The sequence below is a fragment of the Sylvia atricapilla genome, chromosome 24 (genome assembly GCF_009819655.1).
Source record: "Sylvia atricapilla isolate bSylAtr1 chromosome 24, bSylAtr1.pri, whole genome shotgun sequence".
Classification (NCBI taxonomy): Eukaryota; Metazoa; Chordata; class Aves; order Passeriformes; family Sylviidae; genus Sylvia; species Sylvia atricapilla.
In genome coordinates this window covers 748263-775761 of record NC_089163.1, presented here as the reverse complement: position 1 = coordinate 775761, position 27499 = coordinate 748263, and the positions used below count along the sequence as shown (strand labels likewise).

The following is a 27499-nucleotide window of genomic DNA, read 5'->3' as shown; positions in this document are numbered from 1 at the left end:
CGCTGCCCTGGAACGGCCCCGTCCCTTTGGGGGTCCCCGGGGAACAGAGGGGCTGAGATCTGGGGATCACGGGGATCACGGGGATCACGGGGACAGGGGGATAGAGGGATAGGGGGACACGGGGCCAGGGGGACACGGAGGGACATGGGGCCAGGGGGACATGGGGACAACAGGGGCACGGGAACAGAGGAACAGGAGGATACGGGGACAGAGGGACACGGGGACAGAGGGACAGGGGGACACGGGGACAGGGGGACACGGGGACAGGGGGACAGGGGGACACGGGGACACGGGGACAGGGGGACACGGGGACACGGGGACACGGGGACACGGGGACAGGGGGACAGGGGGACAGGGGGACACGGGGACACGGGGACACGGGGACACGGGCTCGGGTGGGTCCCCGCTCAGGCCCCGCCCCCCGGGACCCCCGCCCCACGCGGGAATTCCCCCCGCCCATCCCACGTGGGCGCGGCCAATGGGAGCGCGCCGAGGGGCGGGGCTCCGCAGGACACGCCCACTCCTATGAGATGTGAGCCAATGGGAGGCTGGGGGCGGGGCAAACAGGGAGGGGGCGGGGCCAGGGCGCGGAGCACCAGATGCGGGCGGGGGGCACGTGGAGCGCGGGGGGGACACGGGACCACCGGCACCGGGAGGACAGCGGGACACGGACACGGACACGGGGACAGCCACCCCCGCCGGCACCGACAGCGCACGGCAGGCTCCGGGGGGGAACCGGGGACAGCCAGCCCTGGGCGGGACAGACACACGGACGGCAGAGGGACAGCCAGATCTGGGAGGGGACAGGGCACAGACAGTCCCAGCGGGACAGACGGACAGGGGACAGCCAGCTCCGAAGGGGACAAGGGACAGCGGGACAGTTAGCCCCGGAGGGGACACAGACGGACAGGGGACAGCCAGTCCCGGGGAAGGACAGGAGGACAGGGCAGAGCAGCTGGGGTCTTGGGCAGGCAGCCGGGGGGACACGGGAACAGAGAGCCCAGCGTAGGGACAGACGGACAAGGTGACAAGGAGCCCCAGCCCCGGGAGCGGGGCTGTGCGGAGCCTCCCGCAGCGGCTCCTCCGCCCGGCCGCGCACCGGGAGCCCGGCGGGGCCGCTCCGCCGCCTTTCCAGCCGGGGATGCAGCCCGGAGCCGCGGGCAGCCGGCCATCGGGGCTCCGGGACACGGCGGCCCGACACCCACCGGGGCCGGCCACTCCCCGAAGGTAACGGGGGAACCGGGCAGGGATGAGAGGGGGGCTCCGGTGGCTGCGGGAGGGTTTGTTCCCGGGGTTTTATTCCCAAGGGAGTTGAGGAGGGGGGTCCCGCCGCAGGGATGTGTGGAGCCACTTGTGGTGACACGGCTGGCGGCGACAGGACGGTGACGGCGCGACCTCTCCCTTTCTCCAGGGATTTGAAGCTGGGTCAAGCGATGGAAATGTCATTGTCGCGGCTCGGGGGCCCGGAGAAGTGAGCGGCTGGGACACCGGGGCACCGGGCTCTGCTCTGCAGCCGGATACCAGGACTGTCCCGAGAAAACAGCACAGCCCTGGGCAGAGCGGGCAGAAAGTGGGGATTGTCACAGGCTGCAAGGACACAGGACAGTACCTGGGGGCCAGGAGCCGACCCACCACCCACCTGGGGTTGGGAACATCGGCCTCTTGACCGGACTCTGGCACCCATCTGAGGCCGATGAGGAGCTGGGGCCGCGTGTGAACCTATGCAGACCAGGAAGAAATACCTTTTCCTGACTTTCCTTGCCTCTTGGCTCCTGCTATTCTTCTTTGGAGGGGATCAGCTGCGCCGTTTCGCTTTCTTTTCCGGGAGGAAGGCAGAAGCCCGGAGGAACTGGCCCCACTGGACGGATCGGACCCTCCTCAGGAGCTTTGCAGACCCCGAGGAGCTGCAGAGGGATGAGGACCTTTCCCTGCTGTCCCCCCGGGAGCGGCGGGCGGCGTGGCTGAGCGTCTACGGGAGCGGCGGATGCCGGATGGAAACCTGCTTCGACTTCTCCAGGTGCGAGAGGCACGGCTTCAAAGTGTTCACCTACCCCCAGGAGCGGGGCCAGCCCGTCTCGGAGACCTACGGCAAAATCCTGAGCTCCATCGAGCGCTCGCGCTACCACACGGGGAACCCCGAGGAGGCCTGTCTGTTCATCCTCAGCATTGACACGCTGGACCGTGACCACCTCTCGGCGCAGTACGTCCGCGACGTGGACGAGAAAATCCGCGGGTTTCCCCTGTGGAACGGCGGCAGGAACCACCTCATCTTCAACCTCTACTCGGGCACCTGGCCCGGCTACACCGGGGAGCTGGGCTTCGACATCGGCCAGGCCATCCTGGCCAAAGCCAGCTTCGACACGCACAGCTTTCGGCCTGGCTTTGACGTCTCCATCCCTCTGTTCCCCAAGGATCACCCGCAGCGTGGCGGCGACAGGGGCTGGCTGTACCAGGACTCGGTGCCCCCCAAAAAGAAATACTTGTTGGTGTTCAAGGGGAAGAGGTACCTGACGGGCATCGGCTCGGGCACCAGGAACGCACTGCACCACATCCACAACGGCAAGGACATCATCTCCCTCACCACCTGCAAGCACGGCAAGGACTGGGAGAAGCACAAGGACACGCGCTGTGACAAGGATAACGTGGACTATGAGAGGTGAGTCAGAGATGGGGCGGGAAGGGAAGGTGTGGGGCACCCCACAAGTGTTCCTGCCTCTCTGTGGGGCCGTCTGTGGCGGCTGGAGCTGCAGAGGGAAGTTTGGGGCTCTCCTGAGATGGGTGAGGGTTTCACTGCGCGGTGGGGAGCCAGGCGCTGACTGCTCAGGGCTGCCCTGCTCTGTATTAAAGTTGGAGTAATCTGGCGAGAGCAGCTCTTATCTGCAATCGCTGCCACCGCCTCTAATACGATTTCCCTTTTTCCGAAGGCTGATGAATGACGCTTTTCTTCTCCCCCCTCCCGCTCTCCCCCAACGTAAACGTTTCTCTTGGAGATGAGCCCGAAACGTCCCCCCCTCACTGGCTCCACTGAAAATCCCACAAAACTGGCGGGGCTCTGCGCGTCCCAGTGTGGGCAGCCCTGAGCTTAACTGGTGGTGGTGGGTGGGGCTCCTCCTGTGTCCCCACCACAAATGGACCTGGTGGCAGCAGCGGGTGATGGACACGCTGGTGGAAAAACTGGGGGGTATGAAGTTCTGTGAGTTTGGGGGGTTCTGCTCTGCGGGGACACACGGCAGCTCCTCACCTCCCCATCCCTCTGCTTGGGACCCATCGTCAGCTGCCAAATCCAGGGCTGGTAAACACAGACCCCATCCCACAGAGAGTGGGCAGGTCCCCGTCCCACTGCCTGGGGGCATCCCCAGCCACCAGGCTGGAGAGCAGATGGGGAGAGACCACGTCGGGCATCATCCTCAAAGCGTCTTAGGAGGTGCCGGGAGGTAAAAGTGGAACTGGGGTGCTGGTACTGGGATTAGCCGGGGCTTTGGGATGGGTCAGGCACCACGTGGCCCTGTCTGGAGGAGTCTCTTTGGGATGGGGCACGGCAGGACAGTGGGGTCGGCAGGACAGCGGGCCCAAGGTCAGCCCCAGGCTGTGCCAAGGGGCAGCGGGGTGAGAATTCCCCCCCATCCGCCCACCCGGGTAATCCCCTAAGGCTGTTTGCAAACACAGGGAGATTTACACCTCTCCCAGGATGGCTTTGGCCAGAGGAGGGATGGGGAGCACGTGGCACAGGGCAGCGCTCTCGTGTGTGACCCCAGCCTCCACCACCCCGCCGGTCCCTGAGGGACACGGGGCAAGAAACCACCGGCGTCTCCAGCAGCGCCAGCTCTGCCCGACGTCCCGCGGGGATGGATGCCCTCCTGCCCCGGGAGATGTTCCCGGACTCGGGCAGGGGACAGGCCAGCGGCGAGGGGACAAAGTGAGACCCTGGCCGCCCCCTTCACCTGGTGCTGTGACGGCGGAGGCAGCTCGGGGAGCAGAGGAAGGCTCTGCTCCATCATCCTCCTCATGGCCCAAACAATCCGGTTCTGTTCTGGGATAAAGGGCGGCTTGTGGCAGCACCGCGGCCCCGCTGCTCCGCGCTCGGAGCCGCCACCGCGGGCTGGGCAAGGCTCTGTGCAGCCGCCGGTGCCGGTGGCGCGGTGCCCGGCCGGAGGCACGGAGGGGCCGGGCGAAGGGAGCGCGGCTGCTGACAAAACAAGGAAACCCTGAGGGCGATTGCCCGGAAACCGCAGCGCGTCAGGAACCAAGTATTTCCATGGGGAGCCTTCGGGCCCGCAGCCCCGGCGGCGCCAGGTCCCCGCGGCACCGGCGACGGGAACCCCCCGGGTCCCTGTGCCCACCCGGTGCCGGAATGGCCCCCGGGGGTGCCCGGGGTCCCCGAGGAGCGGTGACAGCCGGGGCTGGCCCCGGGGACGGGACTGTCGCTGCCGTGGTTTCGCGGCGGGGTCTCGGTGCTCTTGGAGCCGCTGTCACCCCTCCGGTTGCCCGGCGGGGATTTTCAGAGTTAACGGGTCAAGGTTTTGGCATCCTTTGGAGACATTGGGGAGGTTCATACAGAGGCGGGGTTTATTGTAAAACTCTGTGCCTTGGCATCGGGGCTGATTTCCCACATCGCAGAGCGCCGGGATGTGCCGGAGTTCTCCAGCAGCCGCGGAGGTGACACAACCTCAGCTCCCAGCCTGGCACCAGCCCCTCGTTCCCTCCGCGGGGACACCCTTCCTCCGGGGACCGACACGTTCCAAGGGCTCTTTTTAGCCTCCCACCCACGCGGCCGGACCGTGCGAGTCCCCGGGGCCCATGGAGGAGCCGCTGCCCCTCCCCGAGGCAGGAACAGACGGCGTTTGTCCCGACCTAAAGTCAATATTGGATTTTCCGGCGCGGCCGCAGGGACCCGGCAGCGGCCGAGCCTCTCCCCGGCCCGGCACAGAAGGGGCTTTGAGAGCCCCACGGGCCAGCCCGGCCCTCACTGCCCACCCCGGGACTCTGCCAGGGCAGCAGGGCTGCTCCTGCCCGGCAAGGCTGCTCCTGCCCGGCTGCTCCTGCCCGGCAAGGCTGCTCCTGCCCGGCTGCTCCTGCCCGGCAAGGCTGGGCACGGCGCAGGAGTCGCTGCACTTTCGGGCTCGCGGGCTCGGGTGGTGGCTTTGCCTGGGGTGTCATTGCTGGGCGCTGGGAGGAGCTGGCTCGTGCCTTTGAAGGGCACTTGGGTCCTCTCCTGACCCCGTTCTTGCCCAGGTACATCCCTTCATCACCCAGGAGATCTCTGCTCCCACAGCCCCAGGGACGTTCAGAGCCCAAATCTGCCCAAACTGATCCCAACGCTGCCCTGGGCTGGCTCCACGCCCGCCGGGGGCCAGCAGCGCCTCCCGGGCCGCCCACGGCAGAGGAGGGACCCACGCCTGACCCCCAGCCCATCTCCCACTCCAGGTTCGACTACCAGGAGCTGCTGCACAACTCCACCTTCTGCATCGTGCCCCGGGGCAGGCGCTTGGGCTCCTTCCGCTTCCTCGAGGCTCTGCAGGTACAGGGTGGGCACGGGCACCCGGGACCCCCTCGGCGGGGTCCGGGGGGCTCAGTCCCAGCCCGCGGGGTCCCCCCACAGGCCGCCTGCATCCCGGTGCTGCTGAGCGACGGCTGGGAGCTGCCCTTCTCCGAGGCCATCGACTGGGGCAAAGCTGCTGTGGTGGGCAGCGAGAGGCTCCTGCTGCAGGTACCGGGTCCAGATCCTGCCCCACGCCCGCCGCCAGAGCCCCAGCCCTGATGCCAGCGCTGGTGCAGCCCCCAGCCAAGTCTGGGGGTGAACCCCCCTCAGCTGAGCCGGGCAGTGCTCCCGTGGGCAGATGCAGGAGGGTCTGAGCCAGCCTGGAGTGGGGGTCCCAGCCCAGCAGCAGCCCTGGGGCACTGCTCATCCCGGGGGGAAGGCGGGAAACATCTTCCCAGAAACATTCCCTTGGGAATCCTGCGCCCGACGCTGCTCCAGGGAGAGGAGATGCAGCGCCACAGGGGGAGGGTGACACCACATCCATGGGCAGGGGCTGTCCCCTGGGATGGCTGGGACAGTTGGAGGGGACAGAGGCAAGGAGCCCAGCCCGGGGGGAAGCTGAGGTGAGGACCCCGCTGCTCCCCCGGCACAGATCCCCTCCGCCGTGCGCTGCATCCACCCCGAGCGTGTGCTGGCCTTCCAGCAGCAGACCCAGTTCCTGTGGGATGCCTACTTCTCCTCCGTGGACAAGATCGTGCACACCACGCTGGAGGTGAGCCCCCCACCCCTCACGGCCGTGCCCAGCTGCCAGGCTCACAGCCGGGGTGCTGGAGCATCACTCGGGCCTCTGGCAGATCATCAAGGACCGGCTGTCTCCGCACCGCTCCCGCTCCCGCCTCCTCTGGAACGCGCTGCCCGGGGGGCTCCTGGTCCTGCCCGAGTTCTCCACCCACCTCGGGGATTTCCCCTTCTACTACCTGCAGCACGGTAGGATCCTGCCTGCCCCGGCTGAGCACGGCAAGCTCCGGGCGTGCCACAACACCTCTCCTTCCCCTTTCCCATCCCTTTTTTTCAGGCTACAGCCCCTCCAAGAAGTTCACGGCTTTAATCCGGGTGGTCTCACAAGCGGGGTCTCTGTCCCAGCCCATCCTCAGGCTCATCCAAGCTGTCTCTGGGTCCCAGTACTGTGCCCAGGTAGGAGGAGCTGAGTCCTGTGTCACCCAGTGCAGCTCCCAGGGATGCAGCAGGATGATGGGGCTGGGTGCCGTGGGTCAGAGAGGGGATGGGTGGATTTAGGGGCGGAGGGGGTGGCCGGTGGTGTCACCTTTGGGTGGGCAGAGCCGTGTCCGCAGCCCTCAGGGGTGGAGGTGGGACTGCCTGGGAGTTTATCCTGCTCCAGATGGTCTTGGGATGGTTTTGGGCTGGCGCAGAGAACCCACCAAACCCCTCTGGCCTCACCTGTCCTCCCCTTGCAGATCGTGGTCCTGTGGAGCTGCGAGAAGCCACCACCCCCGAGCGGGAAGTGGCCCCAGAGCGCCGTGCCGCTGACCATCATCGCGGGCAGGAGGAAGGTGAGAGGGGCAGGATGCAGGCGGGGCTCTGGGGCACGGGCAGGGAGCTGGAGCAGCCACCCCACAGCCCCACTGTGTCCTCCCTCCGCAGCTCAGCCACCGCTTCTTCCCCTTCGAGGCCATCCAGACGGACGCGGTGCTGAGCCTGGACGAGGACACCAGCCTCTCCACCAGCGAGGTCAGGCCACGGCCCCGCTCCCTGGGATGCTCAGTGGTCACCACAGGGCTGTCCCCACGTCCCCGTGTCCTCCGGGGGCGGCGGTGGGTGACCCCGCCGTGGGTGACCCCGTGCCCGTGCCGTGCCAGGTGGACTTTGCCTTCTCGGTGTGGCGCAGCTTCCCCGAGCGCATCGTGGGCTTCCCCACGCGGAGCCACTTCTGGGACCCCGAGCAGGGCCGCTGGGGCTACACCTCCCAATGGACCAACGAGCTCTCCATCGTCCTCACCGCCGCCGCCTTCTACCACCGGTACCCGGCCGGGGAGGGGCCGCGGGGACCGGGGGGATCGGCCACACCCTGCCCCTCACCCCGTTTTCTGCTCTCCAGGTACTACCACAGCCTCTTCACCCAGTACCTGCCCGCGGGGCTGCGGGAGCTGGTGGACGGGCTGGCCGCCTGCGAGGACATCCTGATGAACGTGCTGGTGGCCGCTGTCACCAAGCTGCCGCCCGTCAAGGTGACCCAGCGGAAGCAGCACAAGGAGGGGCTGGCCCAGCAGGCGGAGTGTGGGGATGGGACCCCCCCGGCCGGGCAGCGGAGCCCCCCAGCCCCGCGCTCGGCTCCTGCCAAGGCCAAGGGCACGGCCGGCAGCCGGCGTTTCTCCCAGCGGCAGGACTGCCTGAACCAGTTGGCCGACTGGTTTGGTTACATGCCCCTGGTGTCCTCGCAGCTGCGCCTCGACCCCGTCCTCTACAAGGACCAGGTCTCCGTCCTGCGCAAGAAATACCCGGGCCTGGAGAAGGCGTGAGGGCTGCCGGGGTGCGCCCGGCTCCGGGTGTCCCGTTCCCGAGCCCTCGCGGGGAGCAGGCGGCCGCCGCTGACGGGGTTTTACTCGTTATTGGGTTTTACCAGTGCAATAAAGGAGGGTGGAGAGGTAAGATCCGGATGGCGGCTGTGGGATGTGGGAGAAGCGCCCGGAGCGCTGGGAGCACCAGTTTTTGTGTGCTCCAACGCTTCTGCCATCGGCAGCCTGGGAATAACCCGGGCAAACCGCCCGGGCCTGCGGGGAGGGAGAGTCCTTCAGCTCCCCGAGAGCAAACAGAGGAGCGATAAGAGATGTGTGTGACCTCCCGACCTCCCTCCAGCTGGGTCCCCACAGTCCCTGGGCAGCCCAGAGCCCCTTGCCTCGCAGCACTGCCCGGAGAGGGGAAAAGGGCTGTTTCAGCTGTCTTTCCTCCCAGCTGAATAGAAATAGGGAATATTAGGTGGTTGGCCTCCGACAGCCGCCCTCAGGCTGCCACAGCGCCAGGCTCTGTCCTTGGCTCCTGCAGACACCGGAGATAACACCCAGACCCAGCATCCCCCCACACCCCCGTGCGCTCGGCTTTATTTTCCACACATGAGAAATGCCCTCGGGACGCGGGGGCGGGAGTCAGTCGCGGGGGGGTTGGCATTCCCGGCACTCCCGCATCTCCTCCGAGTAGCTCTCCACCTGGATGGTGGTGGTGTGGAAGCGGAAGGCGCCCTGCAGCCGGGAGCTGGCCTCCTCCAGCACGTCCTGCGCGCTGGCAGCCGCGTCTGCCGGGAGGAAAGGTGGGGAGGTCGGGGTGCGGGAAACCCTGACCCTCCTGCCCCAGCACTGGGACACTCACTGGTGGCCGAGAGCGGTGGCCCTGGCAGCCCTGTTCCCCCCATGGTGACACTGATGGCCATGCACACCAAGAGCAGTGGCCCTGGCACCACTGTTCCCCCCATGGTGTGACACTGATGGCCATGCATACCAAGAGCAGTGCCCTGGCACCCCTCTCCCCGCCCTGGTGACACTGATGGCCATGCACACCAAGAGCAGTGCCCTGGCACCCCTGTCCCCGCCCTGGTGACACTGATGGCCATGCACACCAAGAGTGGTGGCCCTGTCCCCGCGCTGTGACACTCACTGATGGCGATGTGCACCGAGAGCAGTGGCTGTGCCGCTGTCAGAGCCCAGATGTGCAGGCTGTGCACGGCCTCCACTCCCCTCACCGCCAGCAGCGTCTCCTGCACCGCGTTGAAATCCATCCCTTTGGGGGTCCCTGCGGAGGCAGAGCCAGGGGAGCTGCAGGGACACGGCACCCGTGGGTGACCCCGCAGCCCAGAGCCTCCCCCGGGGGTCCCTACCCTCCATGAGGACGAGGAGGACGTCACGGAGGATGGTCAGCGTTGTCCCCAGCACCAGCGCCGAGAAGAGGAAGGTGCAGATGGGATCCACGAACTTGTACTCGGGCTGGAGGGGGTGGGACAGGGTGGGACGGGGTGAGACCCCCCCGGCACCATCACCTCACCCCAAATCCCCACGGGGACCAGCAGGGCAGGCACACAGCCCTCTCTGTCTCGCCCTGTGCCTGGCCACAGCTGTCTGGAGCCGCTGTCCCTGTGTCCCCAACTCCCCCTTTCCCCCCAGCCCCACCCAGACCTTGAAGAAGATGATGTAGGAGGCGATGAGGACTCCGACGCTCTGCAGCAGGTCCCCCACCACGTGGACGAAGGCAGCACGGACGCTGGCGTTGGGCTGCTCGCCGCCTGCCCCGTGGCTGTGCCCGTGCCCCGTCTGGTGCAGAGCCACCCCCATCCTGCGGGCAGGACACCCGTGACACCCCAGGGCCCCCCAGGCTCGGGGAGGGGACACCCCGGCAGGGCAGGGACACCACGTACACGATGTTGACGGCCACGGCGCAGGCGGAGGTGATGAGCATCACCCCGCCCTCGATGTCGTAGTCACCCGAGAGCAGGCGCTGGGCCCCCAGGTAGACCAGGACCCCGGTGACCACCCAGATGGAGAGCACGGAGAGCAGAGCCCCCAGGATCTCTGCGGAGAGACCCCCACACACACACACATTGCCGTGCCATCCCAGCACCATTCCCGGCCCCCGGCAGCGCTGGGGCACAGTGGGACACCCAGCCCTGGGGATGCTCCTTGCAGCGCCTCCGCATCGCCTTCTTCATGCTGCCAGGGCTCTGCCAGGGCCCCCCAGGGCCCCCCAAAACCCCTGGTCCGCCCAGGGGGGCTCTGATGGCTTCCCCAGGGTGGTGCCACCGCGTTACCTGCCCGGTACCATCCGAAATTCATGGTTTTGGTGGGGGGCCGTGAGGACACCCAGAGCGCAAAGAGGCTGATCATGATGCTGGCAAAGTCCGTCAGGAGGTGGGCGGCGTCCGTCAGGATGGCCAGGCTGTGTGCCAGGTACCCGCCTGTGGACATCAGGGGGACATGGGGGGGACCTGGCGGGGCTCCTGCCCCGAGCTGGGCACAGCCCGTGCCTCGGTGGGGTCCCACGGGGCGTTTTGACCCACAGAAAGCCAACGGGGAGCTCTGGCCGCACCCACAGCAGCGACTCAGGACAAAAGGAGCTGTGGGCAGCCCCTCGCGGTGACCCCCTGGGGACCACCCCAAGGCACCCCGCACTCACCCAGGGCTTCCCCCACCATGAAGAAGAGGCAGATGCCCGCGGCCAGGTAGAGCTTCCTGCGGGCCCGCTGCTGCTGGCCGGGGTGGCCGCGGGTGCCCCGCGTGTGGCAGTGGCGGCCACGCCGTGTCCCCAGCTCCAGGGCGGGCTCCTGGCCCCGCGCCGCGCTCTGCCCGTCCCTGTGCGCAGCCCCCAGGTAGGACCTGAAGGGAAAAGCGGCTGGCAGCACTTTGGGGAGCGGGTTGAATCCTGGGTGCTCCCCTCCAGCCCCTTCCCCGGCCAGACCCCGCTCGGGGGCCGCAGAGCAAAGAGGCGACACGACATCCCCGACCCCCCCGGCACCCCCGTACCCGCCCGGGCCCTCGCTCAGGAGGTGCCGCTTCTCGTCGCCGGCTGCCATCCTCCTCCTCCTCCTCCTCGGGCTGGGGCGGGGGTCGGCGCGGGTGACCCCGGCGTGTGGCCGGCGCTGGTGGCAGCCGGTGGCCTCGGCTCGTGTGAAGAGCCGGGATTCGTGTGCAAATCCCGGCTGGAGGAGGGACGGCCAAGCCGGCTGCAAAGCGCCCGCGGTGCCTGCCCCGGGCTGCGCCCCCTCGCCCGCCCCCCGAGGGGCTGCTGCTGGGGGGATTTTGCTCCGGGACCCCTCCCCAGGGTCCCCAGGAGATGCACGGCCCCAGAGGGGTGCAGCCCCCGGGGCAGAGGGGGATGGAAGGTGCCCGTGTCCCCTCCAAAGGCACACGGTGACCCCCTCCCCGCTTTGGGGAGCCCTCGCAGCCCCCCAGTTCAGATCCAGCCGTGGGATGGATAAGCCGGGACCCCCCTCCCCACAGCAGGGACCCTGCCCCCCTCCCTGGGTGAGCAGCCTTAATTACCGGGGCTAATTGCCCTTGTGGCTCAGCTCTGGGTGCTGCCTCAGTTCCCCCCCTCGGCCCCCGCTGAGCAGGACTTGTGTTTTTGCAGGAGAAGAGTATTTATGGGGTACTTTTGCATTTAGGATGTATATTTGCATTTACGGTGTATTTTTTTTCATAAAAGGTGTATTTTTGAGCTGGGTCAGCAGCTCGATGCCAAGACCATCCCCATTTCGGGGGGCTGGCCCAGCCTGGAGCATCCTCAGCCGCCCCGTGCCACATCCCCAGCTCAGGGCAAGCTCTGGGCAGCGCATCCCATCCCCAGGAGATAAATCCTGCCGGGTGCCGACCTGTTACATCCCGGGCAGGCGGCCAGGAGCGGCTGCCAGCGCTGCCAGAGGTGCTAACGAGGCTGGAAATTAAGATTTGGACTGGAGGTGTCCCTCCGCCACGCCGGGTGCTGGCAGGGACAGCGGTGATGGCACCAGCCCGGCAAACCCACCCCCAGCACCCACCGCGAGGCGAGAGCGAGAGGCGAGGAAGGAAATAACCACGCGGAGCAGCAGGTTTTTTTTCTTTACAAAAGACACAATTTTCAAATCCGTGACAATTATATACAAAACAAAAGGGAATTATAAAACGTGCGGAATTGTCCTATTTGCACCCGTATAGAAAAGTGTCCTGTGCTGGGGCAGGCTCCGGCTCGCCAGGCTGCCGGGCCCTGCCCTGTGTCCCTCCCCAGCCCAAATCTGTCGCCGGACATCCCGCGCCCGGGGGCGTTTCAGCGCTGCTGTGGCTACAGGGAAGCTGCCGAGGGAGAGGATGGGGTGATCAAGGAGGGTCCGAGCCCCCAGAGCTCCCCCATGGGTGCTGGAGGGTCCTGGGGAGGTGGGTCCAGCCCCTTACCCATCACTGTCCTCTCGGGCGCTGCGTCTTCTTCCACATCTTCTTCCTCCCCATCAAAGTATTCCTCATCTTCCTCTGCTGCAAACAAGCGGCCAAAGGTCACCAGGAGCCACCGGGAGCCACCGGGGGCCACCGGGGGCCACCAGGACAAGCAGTGGGTGTCAGCAGCCGGGTGGGGGTCGGCCAAGGGCCCTTGGGGGCTGAATTACCGGGGTCGAAGTCCAGGGCGTGGACGGCCTCGGTGAGGTGCTCCAGGCTCACGGAGAAGGCGTCCATGCTCTCATAGCCCTGCTCGATCTTGTCCAGGCGGCCGCCCTTGGAGGCCTCCACGATCCTGGGCAGGGAGAACGCGGCTCGGTGTGTCCCTGTCCCCTCCGGGCCACCAGGGCAGGGGTCAGGGCATCCCCCAAACCCTGCCCGTGGGTTGTGGAGATCCCCCAGTTGAGCACTTACGTTTTTATGAGCTGCTTGGCATTCTGCGGAGAGAGAGAGAGAGAGAAGGGGAAGGAGGAGAGGGAGGAGCAGGAGGTGAGCGAAGCCACAGCAGCCACCAGGTCTCGCCCCGCAGCGGGACCCCAGGAGGCAGCAGCGGGAGGGGACAGCTCTGGGGGTCTCACCATGAGGAAGGCGGCGCCCCCGGTCTCCTCGGCTGCCTGGATGGCGGTCTCCACCAGCCGGCTCGACTTCTCCAGCTGCTCCTTGTACTGGCAGATGAGGCTCTGGATGAAGGCGGTCTTGTCCGCCTGCTCCTGCGAGATGCGCCGCAGCAGCTCCGCCTTCTTCTCCTCCAGCAGCGCCGCCAGCGCGTCAAAGCGAGCGCACAGCTCCCTCTTGGCCGCCTCGCTGTTCTCCTGCGGGGACAAGGGACAAGGGATGTCACCTCTGCGGCACCTCAGCATCCCAAGGCTTCCTTGCTCCGTGGGCTCCGGCCGTGCCCGGCTTTTGGGGGGCTCCTTTTCCCCCTTTGCTCACCTCGGTGCTCTGGCAGGAGTCCTCCAGCTGGGAGATGATGGTCTGGATGCGGTCATTCCCCGCCACCAGCATGGAGATGCAGTTGTTCAGCTCGGTCTGGTGAGGGACACAGAGAAGAAGTTTGAACTCCCGTGGAGACAGGAACTTCTCCCAGCCCAGCACAGGGGACGGGCTGGGCATAGCTTGTCCCCACATCGCTCCGCAGCCACGGCTGCTCTAAATATAGCCTGTCTCCTGGGCACAGTCACCCGGGGGCTATTAATACCCCGTGAGCCATCCCGGAGTTATTTGTGACTGTCCCAGCTCAGCACATCCCCGTGTCCCCCCCGCGGCCCCCCCGGGTCCCCCCCAGGGCACCTTCTGTCCCTGGAAGACTGTTTCCAGAGGGGCCACCTCGCAGTCCTTGTGGGCACCGAAGACTTTGCACATGGAGCAGGTGGGGACCTCGCAGGTGACACAGTAGATGTTGATGCGCTCGTCCTCGTGCTCCTTGCACATGGGGTGCTCCCCCTTTTTCAGCGGCCTGCTGGAGAGGGTGGCACGGCCGCGGTGACGTCCCCGTCACGGTGACATCCACACCGGGATGATGTCCCCGCTGCAGGGACACCCCTGCCACCGTGGTGTCCCCACTGCAGCGTCACCCCTGCTGTCACCCCAAAGTGAGGTCCCCAGGAAAGAGGCCAGATCCTGGCAAAACCCCCAGCTGCTCCTTTGGGAGCCCCTGTAACCCCCAGTATGTCCCAGTTTAGGCCACTGTGGCTCTGGCCATGGCAGCGGGTGGCACTGGGGACAGGGGAGCTGCAATCCAGAGGCGCTGCACCAGTGCCTAATTTTAGCCTTGTGCTGCCCAGATTTATTGTCACCAGTCGTGTGACCGGAGTGGGGACACCCAGAAACCCTCCGGAGGGGGTCCCAGATGGGGGCTGCGGCTCCATCGTCCCATCCACAGCAAGGAGGGACAAGGGGACAAGCCAAGGCTGTGAAATGGGGACAGGCCTGTGCCCCCCGGCCCCCCCGGCAGCCAGGGCCACCTGCCACGTGCCATCGTCCCCGTCCCCATGGCTCTCCCACAATATTTACAGCGCTCCAGGGAATCTGGCCGGGGCCACTGCTCGGCCTCGAGAGCCTGTGACCCCTCTGTGTCCCCCCAGCTTCGTGTTTGTACCCACAAAACCCCCCAAACTGTCCCTCTGTCCCTTATCAGCCTCAGTGCCTGTTGTCACCAGCAGAGCTCGGATTCCTTCCCCACACCTCTTTATCTCCCACCGAATGTTCCAGCGAGGGCCTCGGGGGGCAGCAGGACGTGTCCACCTGCCACCACCCCCAGGGCCCTGCCACCCCCTGGGACAGCCAGAGACACAAACTGCGCTGGACAGAGGGGACACTTGGTCCAGAGAGGAAGGTTTGGGTCGGGGGAGGAAGATTTCGTTCGGGGGAGGAAGATTTGAGTCAGGAAAAGGCTTAGATTGGGGATCACCGAGCAGAAATGCCCCCAGGTGCCAATCTTTGGGGTGTCAGTGCTGGTGCTGGGGCATGGCAGGAGCCATCCCCGTGTCCCCATGTCCCCATATCCCCGTGTCCCCCCCAGCCACGGCCGCCTGTGCCCACCTGGAGCACTCCTGCTTGTAGATGTCGATGATGTTCTCCACCAGCAGGTTCCTCTGCAGCCCGTAGACGCCGTGGCGATCCAGCAGCACCTCGTGGCGACACGAGGGGCACCGGAACCGGCCCCCCGAAATCACACTGCTCCGGCCCTGCCAGTACGGGTTGGCGGCCTGGGAGGGCAAGGGGAACATCAGGGGGGATCCATCGGCGTCCCCACAACGCCCCAGTGTCCCCCGCGGGGAGGGGACCTCACCTGGAAGACGTCGTTGGCGCACTTGCGGCAGAGGTTGTGCTGGCAGGGCAGGATCACCACGGGCTTGCTGAACATCTCCAGGCAGATGGGGCAGATGAGCTGCTTCTCCAGGCTCTCCATGGGGCTGCCATCCTGCAGGATCCCGGCTTGGAAGTCCATGGGCTCGGCAGTGCCGTCTCCTCTCAGCGCTGTCGCTGCCGGCGCCCCTGGCCCCGCTGTTTATAGCGGCTCGGTGTCACGAGGGTCCCCATCGCGACGGTGTCGGGTGTCCGGGGACAGCAGCTGTCACACGGCGCTGGAGCCTGGGCAAGGCCGGTAAACAAGACGGGCACACACTGTCCAGGAGGCGCTGCCCGCCCGTGCCGGGGACATGCCCAAACCGGAGCCGCGGGGTAAACAGAGCCCGGCCAAGTGGTGACACATCCTGAGACCAGCGGGGACCCCAAAACAGCATCAGAGCGCGGGCATGAGGGGCAAACACCGGCCCCGGGGTCATCAGGACATTGGGGTGGTTCCAGAAATCGGGCAGAGCTGGGCCGGGTGCACCAAGGGGTGGCTTAAACGGTTTGTCCCTTTCCCCACCCAAACCACGATCACTTCTGGGGTACAAACACACCTCGCCCGTGGCTCCCTGCGTGCTTGGGGACAGGCAGCCCCGGGCACAGGCAGCCCCGGGGACAGGCAGCCGCCATGTGTGACACATACAGGAGGGTGTCTCCTCCCCAGGCAGGGCTGGGGGGCTCCTGTGTGACCCCAGACCCAGCAGGGACCGCCCAGGCTGCTCCCCACAGCCGTGTCACAGCCGTGAGCCAGCTGGCTCCGCTGCTGGGGCTCAAAAGCTGACCCAGAAGTGGCGGGGGGGGCACAGCCCTGGCTGAAAACATCGGCCCGGATGCGATGTCCAGCTGGCTGGACACCGGCCAGCGCTGGCCACAGGGAGAGCTGTCAGCACGGGCAGCTGCACCACAGAGGGTAACCCTACCCTTGGCACAGATGGGTCAGCATGGGGGGACAGGGTGGGGCAGGGTGGTGGCAGCGGGGTGCCCACGGAGATTGCGGCCAGGAGGGGTGCAGGGGGCACCTGGGTGCGCAGGTGCAGGTGTGCAGGGCTGCACGGGTGTAGGTGTGCAGGGCTGCACAGGTGTGGGTGTGCAGGGCTGCACGGGTGTAGGTGTGCAGGGCTGCACAGGTGTAGGTGTGCAGGGCTGCACGGCTGCACGGGTACTGGGGAAATGGATGCACAGGTACATGGAGGTCTGACACACGGGCACCTGGACGCGGTGTTGGGGTGCACTGACCCCCTCCTCTCCCTGCCCAGCTGCTCCAGGGCTCCTCCTGTCCTGGCTCACGTGTGGAGCGAGTGACTGTGCCGGGACACGCCAGGCACATCTTGCAAAATTGTTCCCGTTCCGGCACTTGGGGCTCTGCCAGCGAGGCTCTGGCAGCGGGGACAGGGCTGGCTGGGCACCCGGGAGGGCACGCAGGGGTGGGACCCTGCCCAGACCCAGACAAGACCTGGCCCTGCCCTGGGTGACATTGATTAACTAATTGCTTCTGGACTCAGTTAAGGGGATTCACGGGAACGGAGGGGATGTAATGCCCTAAGCAGCTTTCTGAACCCACAAGGGGCTCGTTGGTCCCTAATTGGCTTGGGACAGCTTAGGCAGGACCCAGGGCACTAATCACCCCTGGGATCCTTCCCAATTAACCCTGGAGAGCCCACTACAGGAATGAATCTCCCTCTGCTCGGTCTTCGAAGGGCTCTGAGCAGCCGGTGGCCCTGGCTTCTCCCAAAATGTCCCTGTGGTGGCTTTGCAATGCTTGTGGAGACAGTAGGGCCTGTGACAGGAGCCCCCAACTCCTAGGTGTGGGGGGACTTCCAGCCCTGCAGCCTGGGGAGGAAAGGGGGCCACGGCACAGGACAGGGAACAGAGAGGGGCGACAGCGCTTGTGTCACTGTCACACAAAGCCAGAGCACAACCAAGGGCAAGAGGAGCTGTACTGATTTTTTGCGGACGCCAAGCAATAAATCATAGAGTGCCGGAATTGTTTGTTTTGGAAGGACCTTAAAGCCCATCCAGTGTCACCCCTGCCACGACAGGGACACTTCACTGTCCAGGCGCTCCCAGCCCTGTCCAGCCTGGCCTTGGGCACTGCCAGGGATCAGGGGCAGCCACAGCTGCTCTGCCAGGGCCTGCCCACCCTCCCAGGCAACAATTCCTTCCTAATTAATAAACAGAAATTTCAGTAATTAATTGATTCATTCACGCAATGAAGCGCCCACCACGCTCGCCCCGCCCCGCCCGCTCAGCTAACCAATCACAGGTCAGTATGCGCGGAGTGGGCGTGGCCACACGGGGGCGTGGCCGGGGGCGTGGCCGCGGTGAGGAAGGCGGGCGGGCGGAGCGCAGCTCTAAGATGGCGGCCGGGCGGCGGCGGCGGCGGCGCTGAGGTAACGCGGCTTTTCCCGGCCCGGGGGCGGCCCCGCGCCCTCCCCGGCCCCCGCGGGGTTGTAGCGGGGCGGGATCCGGCTGCAGGCCGGGGATCCGCTGCGGCGGGCACGGCCTGGCGGGCCGGCATCATCCCTCCTGTGGGGCGAGCGGTGCGCCGGTGCTTCCCTCCATAACCGCAGGTGGGGGCCCGCTGCGGCCGTCCCCGGCAGGAGGAGTGAATTAATAGTATCTTTATTATCTCTATTATTTCTATAGTCCTATTATTCCATAATTGCCGCCGTTAAGGCGGCGGGCGGCGCTGCCCGGGCCCGCAGGAGGCAGCGGCGGCCCCGGCCCGGTGTGCTCCCGGCCCGGTGTGGGCCCTGCCCGCTGTGCTCCCGGCCCGGTGTGCTCCCGGCCCGGTGTGCTCCCGGCCCGGTGTGCTCCCTGCCCGGTGTGGGCCCTGCCCGGTGTGGGCCCTGCCCGGTGTGGGCCCTGCCCGGTGTGCTCCCGGCCCGGTGTGCTCCCGGCCCGGTGTGCTCCCTGCCCGGTGTGCTCCCGGCCCGGTGTGCTCCCGGCCCGGTGTGGGCCCTGCCCGGTGTGGGCCCTGCCCGGTGTGGGCCCTGCCCGGTGTGGGCCCTGCCCGGTGTGCTCCCGGCCCGGTGTGGGCCCTGCCCGGTGTGGGCCCTGCCCGGTGTGGGCCCTGCCCGGTGTGGGCCCGGCCCGGTGTGGGCCCTGCCCGGTGTGCTCCCGGCCCGGTGTGGGCCCTGCCCGGTGTGCTCCCGGCCCGGTGTGCGCCCTGCCCGGTGTGGGCCCTGCCCGGTGTGCGCCCTGCCCGGTGTGCTCCCGGCCCGGTGTGGGCCCGGCCCGGTGTGGGCCCTGCCCGGTGTGGGCCCGGCCCGGTGTGGGCCCTGCCCGGTGTGCTCCCGGCCCGGTGTGGGCCCTGCCCGGTGTGGGCCCTGCCCGGTGTGGGCCCCACAGCGCTCGGGCGGCACCACGGGCCGGGCTCGGTGACAGGGCCGCGGTGACAGCCGCCTCCCGGCACGGGGCCCGGTGTGCCCGGTGTCCGTTTCCCCCGGGGCTCTGTGCCCGCTGGGGAGATGGGAGCTTCGGGCCGCGGTGTCCGGGCTCTGCTCTGGGGCTGAAGCCTCACCCGTCCCTGTGGGGCTTCTCCTGGTGCCGCGGTCCTCACACAGCTCACACCTTGGTTCAAAACCTTACCGCAAATGTCCCTCACACAGCTCACACCTTGGTTCAAAACCTTACTGCAAATGTCCCTCACACAGCTCACACCTTGGTTCAAAACCTTACTGCAAATGTCCCTCACACAGCTCACACCTTGGTTCAAAACCTTACTGCAAATGTCCCTCACACAGCTCACACCTTGGTTCAAAACCTTACCGCAAATGTCCCTCACACAGCTCTGCTGAAAGGTTAAAATGTCTCTGTAGCATTGCCTGACACTGATGATACCTTTTTTCTCTCTCTTTTTCCTTTTTTTTTTTTTTTCCTTAATATAAAAAAGCCTAAAGCAGTGGAAATACTTGAAAGCTTCCTACTAATAACAGGCCGTTTCCATGTGGTCCTTATTGCCTGGCATAAATAGACTTACCTTTATCACTGGCTGTCTTAAAGCTGTTGTAGTTCTGATCTACCAGTGTGATTTTATTTATTTCTTTACTTGCTTTTGGTTTTGCGTTTCATTCTGTTTGACCAGTGATCCTTGGCTAGTGAAGCTTTTATTTTTATTTTTTTTATTTTAATTTACTGCTGTCTCTAGTCAGTGTCCCGTTTCAGTTTGGTTGTGTGAAGGTGGTGCTGGTGTTTGGTTTGTAATCTTGTAGGGCAGCGTGCAGGGAGGGTCATAAATCTGCAGCAGGGTTTGGTGGCTTTTTTTTCCCTCCTTTTTTTTTTTTTTTTTTTTGTGTGTGTGTGTCTCTCGTTTTACTTTCAGAGCAATAACTTAACTTTTGTCCTTGCTCTGTTGAGCAAAAGTGAAAGTTAGATGCTGGCTGCAAACTTCTGCAATCAGTAATCCTTTTTAACCTTTCATAACTGTGGATTCCTCGTGCAGAGGAGGCCTGGTGGGAAAAAAAAAAAATAAATCACTCACCTCAAAAAATAAACGGGGAGCGATTGAAGCTTTCTCTTCTCTGAGTAAAACAAGTTAATTATAACAGAAACCTTTGCTCCTGCAGTCACCTCCACAAAAAGGCAGTCCTTTAAAATCTGTGCACTGCCCAAGCAGAGGCTTGTGCTGGGACTTTCCCTGCTCTCCAGGCTGGATGAGGAGCATGACAGCCTCGTGTTATTCCTGCAGATGCTCACGGAGGAGCCGGAGGGAGCGGAGCAGGAGCCTTGCCCCCAGCCCTGCCTCGGCACCCTGCCAGTCCAGCTCTGAATTGTTGCCACCTTGAGCACACCGGGCAGTATTTGAATCATTTATTTTTTATTTTTATTTTTTTTTTTAACTGAAAAGATGTAATTTCGCTTGTGCTCTGTTCCGGCGGCGCCAGGCTCTCAGGTTTTTATGGAGGAGCTTCTGGAACGTTCTAACGCCGAGCCCCCGTTAACGGCGGGGTCTGGGCAGGCCCCTTGGGGGTGGAAAATCCAGCCCGGTTCCTTTGCCTAAGTTTTAGGTGTGTGGGTTTCTCCCCCTTCCCCAGAACCTTTGCTCTTGAAGATGGTGAGTAGCCAGCCTAAGTACGATCTAATTCGGGAGGTTGGCCGTGGCAGTTATGGTGTGGTGTACGAAGCGGTCGTCAGGAGCACCCGTGCCCGAGTGGCCGTCAAAAAGATCCGGTGCCACGCTCCCGAGAACGTGGAACTGGCTCTGCGAGAGTTCTGGGCCCTTAGCAGTATCAAGAGCCAGCACCCCAACGTCATTCACCTGGAGGAGTGCATCTTGCAGAAAGATGGCATGGTGCAGAAGATGTCCCATGGCTCCAGCTCCTCCCTGTACTTGCAGGTACTCCAGGGGACGGGGTGGAAGGAATCAATCGGTGGCCGTGAGCTGGGGGGAAGGAGGTGGGCAGCCCAGGGCTTGGAGCTGTGCTCAGCTCCTCCAGGGGGTTGTTTGTACTGCTGACACCCAGGGTTTAACAGAGATCTTTAAAAAAATCAACTGAGATCTTTAATTCACAGAGATGTGGAGCTGGGGGGAAGGAGGTGGGCAGCCCAGGGTTTTGAGCTGTGCTCAGCTCCTCCAGGGGGTTGTTTGCAATGCTGACACAGAGTTTAACAGAGATCTTTAAAAAAATCAACTGAGATCTTTAATTCACAGAGATGTGGAGCTGGGGGAAGGAGGTGGGCAGCCCAGGGTTTTGAGCTGTGCTCAGCTCCTCCAGGGGGTTGTTTGTACTGCTGACACCCAAGGTTTAACAGAGATCTTAAAAAAATTCAACTGAGATCTTTACATTTAAAAAATTTAACTGAGATCTTGAATTTGACAGAGATGTGGAGCTGGGGGGAAGGAGGTGGGGCAGCCCAGGGCTTGGAGCTGTGCTCAGCTAGGCCAGGGCATTGTTTGTACTGCTGACACCCAGGGTTTAACAGAGATCTTTAAAAAAAAAAAAACCCACCTGGATCTTGGGTCTGAAGCTGTGCTGCTGTGCAGGAGTCCAGAATTTGTGTTTAATGCAAATGTGCTTTGATAATTTGAGGAAGCCCTGCAGGTGAAGCCCAGGGCAGGTGCAGGCTGTGGAGTTCTTGGCAGCTGCAGGTTAAAGAGCATTCTGTCCTGGGACAGAGCTTGGAGGAGTTCCATCCTGGGTGTTGTTGGAGGAGGAAATCAGTGTCTTCATTTATAGGAAGCCAAAGCTTAAAATTCTTTCAGAGACAAGAATCAGTTGGTAGCACATCATGAGCTGTTTTTATTTTTTAATAAATGACTATTAGTCTCTTCAAAGAGTGGTAAAGATATAAATAAAGGAATACATATCACTCTGAAAGCGTCCTTTAAGTTTGAAGATGGGAATGTTTGAGGATGGAAAGACATTGAAAGACAATCTAATTAATTCCCTTGTCAAGAAGGAGCCCCAAGTATAAATCACCCCTGGGCAGAAATTTGTGTCTGTGGTGTAAAAAGCCAGCAGCCTGCTCAGTGTTTGCTGTGTGTCCCTAGTCAGCTGTTATTTCAGCTCTCACTTGCTGTGGCCCCTCGGTTGGAGCAGCCCTGCAGGTGCCCAGAACCAGGATTCTCAGCTTTGCCACCTCCCCGTGGCCTGGGAGCTGTTCCTGCCTTGTTTCCATGAAGGATTAGGCTGACACAACACTGGCCAGCTCACGGGGGACAAGTCAGAGCCTTCCTGCTTTCAGTGGAGCTGCCAGGGGCTGCTTCCAGCACCCCGGGGCGGGGCTGTGAGGTGGGGAGAGCTCCAGCTGCCCCCCAGCACTGCCCCCCAGCAGGCACAGGGATCTGCCAGGATCTGCAAACGGCAGGGATCAGGGATTGTTTGGCTGCTGCAGGCAGAGGAGCAAAGGGCAGAGCTGAGCTGGGCTGGCTGGCAGGGTCACTGTGCAGCAGCCTGGGCTAAACCAGGGACAGCCAGAGCCCTCTGCCAGCTGATGGTGCAGAGCTGAGCTCCGTGTGAGGAGGCTGAGCAAGGGCAGTCCCCTTCTCCTGGAGGCCTCTGGGGCAGGTTCTCAGTGCCAGCTGAACCAAATCTGGAGAGTTTGAGTCCTTGTCTGCTGGTGCTTTGCCACAGTCGCAGATGTGAGGGGTGGATTTTGTTGTCTGCGTCCTCACAACGCCTGCAAGTGCAGCTCCTGTGGCTCTGTGGTGGTGGCCTCTTGGCAGAGGACACTCCCTGCTCTCCTGAGATAGCCTAATCTCCCCATTCCTGACTGCAAACCCTAAAGAGGGCATTTTTTAGCTCTAAAATAGATTTACTGTTTAAATTGGTCTAGGAAGATAGCTGTAAATTATTACCATTTTTTCTCTTGAAAAGGTCCCTTTTTAAAAGGATTTTAAAACGCCTCTCTAGATATTAACACACCCCTTCATTTTTGAAAGCCAGTTTGATTTAGTGCCCATTGGTTTACTACTAACAGAAATAATTGCAGGACTTTCCTTCCAGAGCCACCTCAGAGGAGCTGAAGAGGCAAATGCAGTTGTGTAAACAGGATTAGTAAAAGTGATTGCAGGTTTTACTTCGCTTTCTGTGTGAAGCAGCTTTAAGAACTGGCTGTTCAACTTGTGTTCCTGAAAATACCATGTGGATAATGATGGTGGGAAGGGTGTTCCGTGCTCAGCTGTGCCTGCAGATCAGTGTTCTCCTGGGTTCAGGGATCCTGTGTTAACTTGTTGGAATTCACCAGTGTGTCAGGGATGGAGAACAGGCTTTAAAAATCTCTCCTGGATAAATGCAGCTGCGTGGAATTACTTGTGAGACTTTGTTTATCCCGAAAAGCTGTTGGCAAAGTGGGTGGGACAGGCTTTGTCAGGGTGGGACACTGTCCAGCTGGGACAGATGGCAGGGCAATGGCCACTGGGTATCTTTAAAAATTCTGTTATCAGGGTCGAGTTCTGCTTCTGGGCAGGAGCCTGAGCTTGATACGCTCCACACGAGTGGAGATAAGGAGGCTGGCAAATATATTGTGATTTTTTTTTTCTCTTTTACATAAAAACATTTGCATGATGTTCTCTTTCCCCCCGTTGCAGTATGTTTCTCTCTGGATTGTTGAGGGGAGGGTCAAGCAGTCCTGGAATGGTCTGGGTTGGAAGGGCTCTTAAACCCCATCTCATTCCCATGGGCAGGGACACCTTCCACTATCCCAGGTTGTTCCAGCCTGGCCTTGGACTCCTCCAGGGATCCAGGGGCAGCCAGAGCCTCTCTGGGCACCCTGTGCCAGGGCCTGCCCAGCCCCTCAGGGAGCAGTTCCTTCTGTGTAACTAACCCAAATTCCCCCGAATTTCCCCTCTCCACCGAGATCCTCATTCCATGCATTTTTCCATCCCGCCCTCCCGGTGACCATCGGGTAGTTACCACCTTTCTTCTCCTCGTTGCAGCTCGTAGAGACCTCATTAAAAGGAGAAATAGCCTTTGACCCCAAAAGTGCTTATTACCTGTGGTTTGTGATGGATTTCTGCGACGGGGGGGACATGAACGAGTACCTGCTGTCCCGCAAGCCCAACCGCAGGACCAACACCAGCTTCATGCTGCAGCTGAGCAGCGCCCTGGCCTTCCTGCACAAGAACCAGATCATCCACAGGGACCTCAAACCCGACAACATCCTCATCTCGCGGGGCCGGGCGGGCGGCGGCGACCCCGAGCCCACGCTGAAGGTGGCGGATTTCGGGCTGAGCAAAGTGTGCTCGGCCTCGGGGCAGAACGCCGAGGAGCCCGTCAACGTCAACAAGTGCTTCCTGTCCACCGCCTGCGGCACGGACTTCTACATGGCCCCCGAGGTGTGGGAGGGACACTACACCGCCAAGGCCGACATCTTCGCCCTGGGCATCATCATCTGGGCCATGCTGGAGAGGATCACCTTCGTCGACACGGAGACCAAGAAGGAGCTGCTGGGCAGTTACGTGCGCCAGGGCACGGCCATCGTGCCCGTGGGCGAGGCGCTGCTGGAGAACCCCAAGATGGAGCTGCTCATCCCCGTCAAGAAGAAGAGCATGAACGCCCGCATGAAGCAGCTGATCAAGGAGATGCTGGCGGCCAACCCGCAGGACAGGCCCGACGCCTTCGAGCTGGAGCTCAGGCTGGTTAACATCGCCTTCAAGGACAGCAGCTGGGAGACGTGAGGGGCCCGAGGGCGGGCAGAGCCGCAGCTCACCTGCAGGGGGAACCTCTCCCCTCCCTGCAGCTCCCCCGCAGGAATGTTGGGTTGGCCGAGGTGTGAAATCCCAGAGCCAGGCCGTTCCTGGGCTGGCGAGAGCCAACACTACTTGATTTCCAGCACTCTGTCAGTGGAGTGTCTCACACATTCCAGTTTCCTATTGTCAGTATTAGGAACTCTCATGGAAAAAAAAAAGAAAGGAAAAAAAAAAAAAGATTTGCATGCTGGCAGTGCAAATCTTGAGGCTTTGTAATGTAATCTGTGTATATATTTATGTATATGAGTGACTGGGAGTGTGTGGCACTTAAATTATTTGCTGTGGGTCTGGATGATTGGGGTCTGCTAGAAATCTGGGTGAAGAAGGTGAGTGAGAAAAACTCCTTCTTCCCCGGGCCTGAATGACTTTATTATTTATTTTTGTTATCTAATTTCAAAGACTTGACTTTGTAAACAAAACAAAAAAAAAGCAATGCAAGGGGATCAGCTGCTTTCAAAGTGCTAACGTGGCTGATCTTAGCACTTAGAGCTTAATGAGCTCATCACTGAGGGAGTCAAATTAAAAACGTACAGTCAGGTGCTGGCAGGGGGCTGGGTCATTGATCGTTTGGTTTTGCTGTTATTAATCAGTTAATCTGCCTTTTCTCCACGTGCTCTCTGCCCTGGTGTCCACAATCCCATAGCACCTCGAGGATTTCTCTCAGCAGAATTCTGTGCCCTCACTTTGTGGCAGCAATGGAGGAGGGAATCCAGCAGCATAATCTTAAAATCCTTCAAAATGTGGTGGCAGCACAGTTCCCCCACGAAGTGAATCCAACTCGTAATAATCCCAACAGTGGGAATAATCCCAACATTTCCTCTCTGGCACTGCCCCAAGTGCAGTGGGGAGGAGGGGACAGGAGTGCCTCTGTCCCCTGCCTCTCACCTGCTGTCACAGGTGTGTGAGAGGTGACACCCTGGGTGCTTGTTTCCTTTTCATTTTTCCTCCTTTTTTAAAGACGTGATCTTTATTTAAAAGCACAGATGGGAGGATGGGGGGAGTTTGGAGCAGTTGGAAGCTGCTTATCCCCAGCTCTGGCTGCACTGAGCAGATTGAGGCTGGGAGAGGTTTCACTGAGGCCTCCTGACGCTGCAGCTCCTTGTTCCAGCACAACACTTGGTTCTTTTGGGTGCAGGGCTGAACCTTTCCCATCCAGCCTGACCTTTGGGAGAAAAGCAGACTCTTCAAATTGCCTTTAAAGCTGCAGGAAAGGCCAGTTTTCTCTATGAAATTCAGTTTAATTTGTCCCCCTGCCCACCCAAATCTTACCTGAAAGTAAGTAAGTATTGAGTAAGTAGGAAAGAAAAGGCTGTGAGTATTTCCTTGTATCATTTGCTTTTTGAATACTGTTTCCTCTTAGTGCTGGGACTGCAGTTCTGGGCACTCAGTGTTTATTCTTCGAGTGCAAACAAACAAAATACAATTTTTTGTTGTTGTTGTTATTCCAAAAGCAAAGGATTCTGATTCTACCCAACTTCTGAGGCTTTAGAGGCCGCAGGTTGTCCTTACCTGGTGCTGTGTGAGCTGGTGGCTGTCATCCAGCTGGCCTTAGCTTTTAATTCTTGTGATTTTCTTTGACTTCATCCTTTTAGGGAGTGATCCTCAGACAAACACACTTTGCTTGTGCCAACTCTGGATTGTCCTCACGTCCCAGCAGAGTCACTGGATGAGGAAAACTCGAAGGGGGTTTGTAATTCCTGTGAAACTCGGGAGCTTTTGACAAATGAAGGGGGGGTTGAGGGTCCCCCTGTCTCACCCACCCAGAAATTATAACCAGAATAACTCTGCTCCCCTCTGAGGTGCTCTGAGAACCACCTGAGGCTCCTCTGCAGGGCTCCACTGCCTGCACTGCAGAAAGGAGGGACTGGCACAGGGAATTTTCGGGGTGTTTGACTCCCAAAGTGTTTCTTTGCACTGATTTGCCACTTTATAGGTTGGGGGTACCTGAAATCCCTCTCATGGTGCTTATCCTCGCTGTTGGGTGACACTGGTACTCCTCGAGCTCTGTGTTCTCTTTGATTTGTTGTTGTTGTTGTTGTTGTTTTTGTTGTCTGAGGTCTTTGTTTTGAGAAAATAAATCAAGTTGTTGTAGCAGCTGCGGGGGCCTTCACCAGCGTGACACAAAGTCAGGACACTTCTCAGCACTTGGGAAAGATGATTTTTTTTTCCCACGTTTTTTTCTTTAAAAACTGTAAAATATATTTTATGGAGAATTTATAATGAGGAAAATTATTGTGTAATTTATTAAGTTCATGACTGGTTTTTTTTTTTTTTAAATAAAATCTCGAATTTCGACGACGTTTGAGGGCTGTTTGTGGGGAGGAGCTTTGGGTGAGTGCAGTGTCAGTGCTGCCCTCCGGGGACAGCGTCCTGCTGTTCCCACATGGGAAACCTTAGGAGAGGAGGTGAGGAGACATCATCACTTATCCATGACCTCATTTGCATGTTTTAATTAGCAGTGCTCTGGACAGAGGGATCTGCAGAATGGGGCTGTTGCAAATGAGTTTCTCTTGGAATTTCTTACACCCACAACAGCCCTGAGCCCAGCCCTGTCCTCTGCGGGTTCCTGTTGCAGTTTGGATTTAGATTCATTTATTTTAAGGGGGTAAAGGCCTTTAGTAAAGGAGAAAGTCTCACTTTTGGTTTAGTTCTAAGAGTGGTGATTTTAAATACAGACACAAGCTGAATTCCTTCCCCACAAAATAAAGGAAAATAGACCATATATATATATATATATATACACACACACTATATATATATGGTATATACTGTACTTCAAATATTTTTAGCCCGTAGGGAGGGCAGGGAAATCTGCAGGGAAATGCCCTGCTGCAGAAATTAGATATAATTAAAGCCCCATCTGGGCTGGGAGAGCCCAGCCTCGGCTCTTTTCCTTCTGCAGAGGCTCCAGCTGACCCAGGGCTGGCACTGGGAACTCGCCTTGGTGCTGGTTTTGTTGTTGTTTAACCAACTTCCTTTACCAAAATTCAGTTTAAATTTTTCCCCCAG

General features: G+C 61.2%; 4 protein-coding genes across 7 annotated transcripts; 2 read left to right on the top strand and 2 right to left on the bottom strand.

Moving 5' to 3' along the window:
• Positions 1 to 1124: 1124 nt before the first annotated feature.
• On the top strand, positions 1125 to 8237 carry EXTL1 (exostosin like glycosyltransferase 1). The gene is made up of 11 exons (XM_066335040.1): positions 1125 to 1227; positions 1412 to 2656; positions 5425 to 5518; positions 5600 to 5707; positions 6132 to 6251; positions 6334 to 6466; positions 6555 to 6673; positions 6955 to 7050; positions 7142 to 7228; positions 7357 to 7517; positions 7596 to 8237. Exons 2-11 carry the CDS (start codon positions 1722 to 1724, stop codon positions 8014 to 8016), a joined length of 2274 nt encoding a protein of 757 aa, XP_066191137.1. The 5' UTR covers positions 1125 to 1227; positions 1412 to 1721; the 3' UTR covers positions 8017 to 8237.
• Positions 8238 to 8593: 356 nt separating this feature from the next.
• Positions 8594 to 11051, bottom strand: SLC30A2 (solute carrier family 30 member 2). The gene is made up of 8 exons (XM_066335490.1): positions 11002 to 11051; positions 10655 to 10854; positions 10290 to 10436; positions 9900 to 10053; positions 9661 to 9817; positions 9366 to 9471; positions 9146 to 9280; positions 8594 to 8786 (listed from the first exon to the last, which is right to left on the bottom strand). The coding sequence occupies exons 1-8, from the start codon at positions 11049 to 11051 to the stop codon at positions 8641 to 8643; spliced, it is 1095 nt and encodes a 364-aa protein (XP_066191587.1). The 3' UTR covers positions 8594 to 8640.
• A 1021-nt stretch (positions 11052 to 12072) lies between these two features.
• On the bottom strand, positions 12073 to 15430 carry TRIM63 (tripartite motif containing 63). 3 transcript variants are annotated; one of them, XM_066335052.1, is made up of 9 exons: positions 15236 to 15430; positions 14986 to 15152; positions 13735 to 13903; positions 13378 to 13473; positions 13023 to 13256; positions 12859 to 12881; positions 12615 to 12739; positions 12406 to 12483; positions 12073 to 12306 (listed from the first exon to the last, which is right to left on the bottom strand). In XM_066335052.1, exons 1-9 carry the CDS (start codon positions 15392 to 15394, stop codon positions 12296 to 12298), a joined length of 1062 nt encoding a protein of 353 aa, XP_066191149.1. In that variant the 5' UTR covers positions 15395 to 15430; the 3' UTR covers positions 12073 to 12295. The 3 variants fall into 3 exon arrangements, with proteins under 3 accessions (XP_066191149.1, XP_066191151.1, XP_066191150.1); XM_066335054.1 differs by having other exon boundaries at positions 12406 to 12480; XM_066335053.1 differs by having other exon boundaries at positions 13735 to 13900.
• Positions 15431 to 17619: 2189 nt separating this feature from the next.
• Positions 17620 to 26788, top strand: PDIK1L (PDLIM1 interacting kinase 1 like). 2 transcript variants are annotated; one of them, XM_066335300.1, is made up of 3 exons: positions 17620 to 17687; positions 20334 to 20635; positions 23678 to 26788. In XM_066335300.1, exons 2-3 carry the CDS (start codon positions 20351 to 20353, stop codon positions 24416 to 24418), a joined length of 1026 nt encoding a protein of 341 aa, XP_066191397.1. In that variant the 5' UTR covers positions 17620 to 17687; positions 20334 to 20350; the 3' UTR covers positions 24419 to 26788. The 2 variants fall into 2 exon arrangements, with proteins under 2 accessions (XP_066191397.1, XP_066191396.1); XM_066335299.1 differs by having other exon boundaries at positions 19193 to 20635.
• Positions 26789 to 27499: the final 711 nt, after the last annotated feature.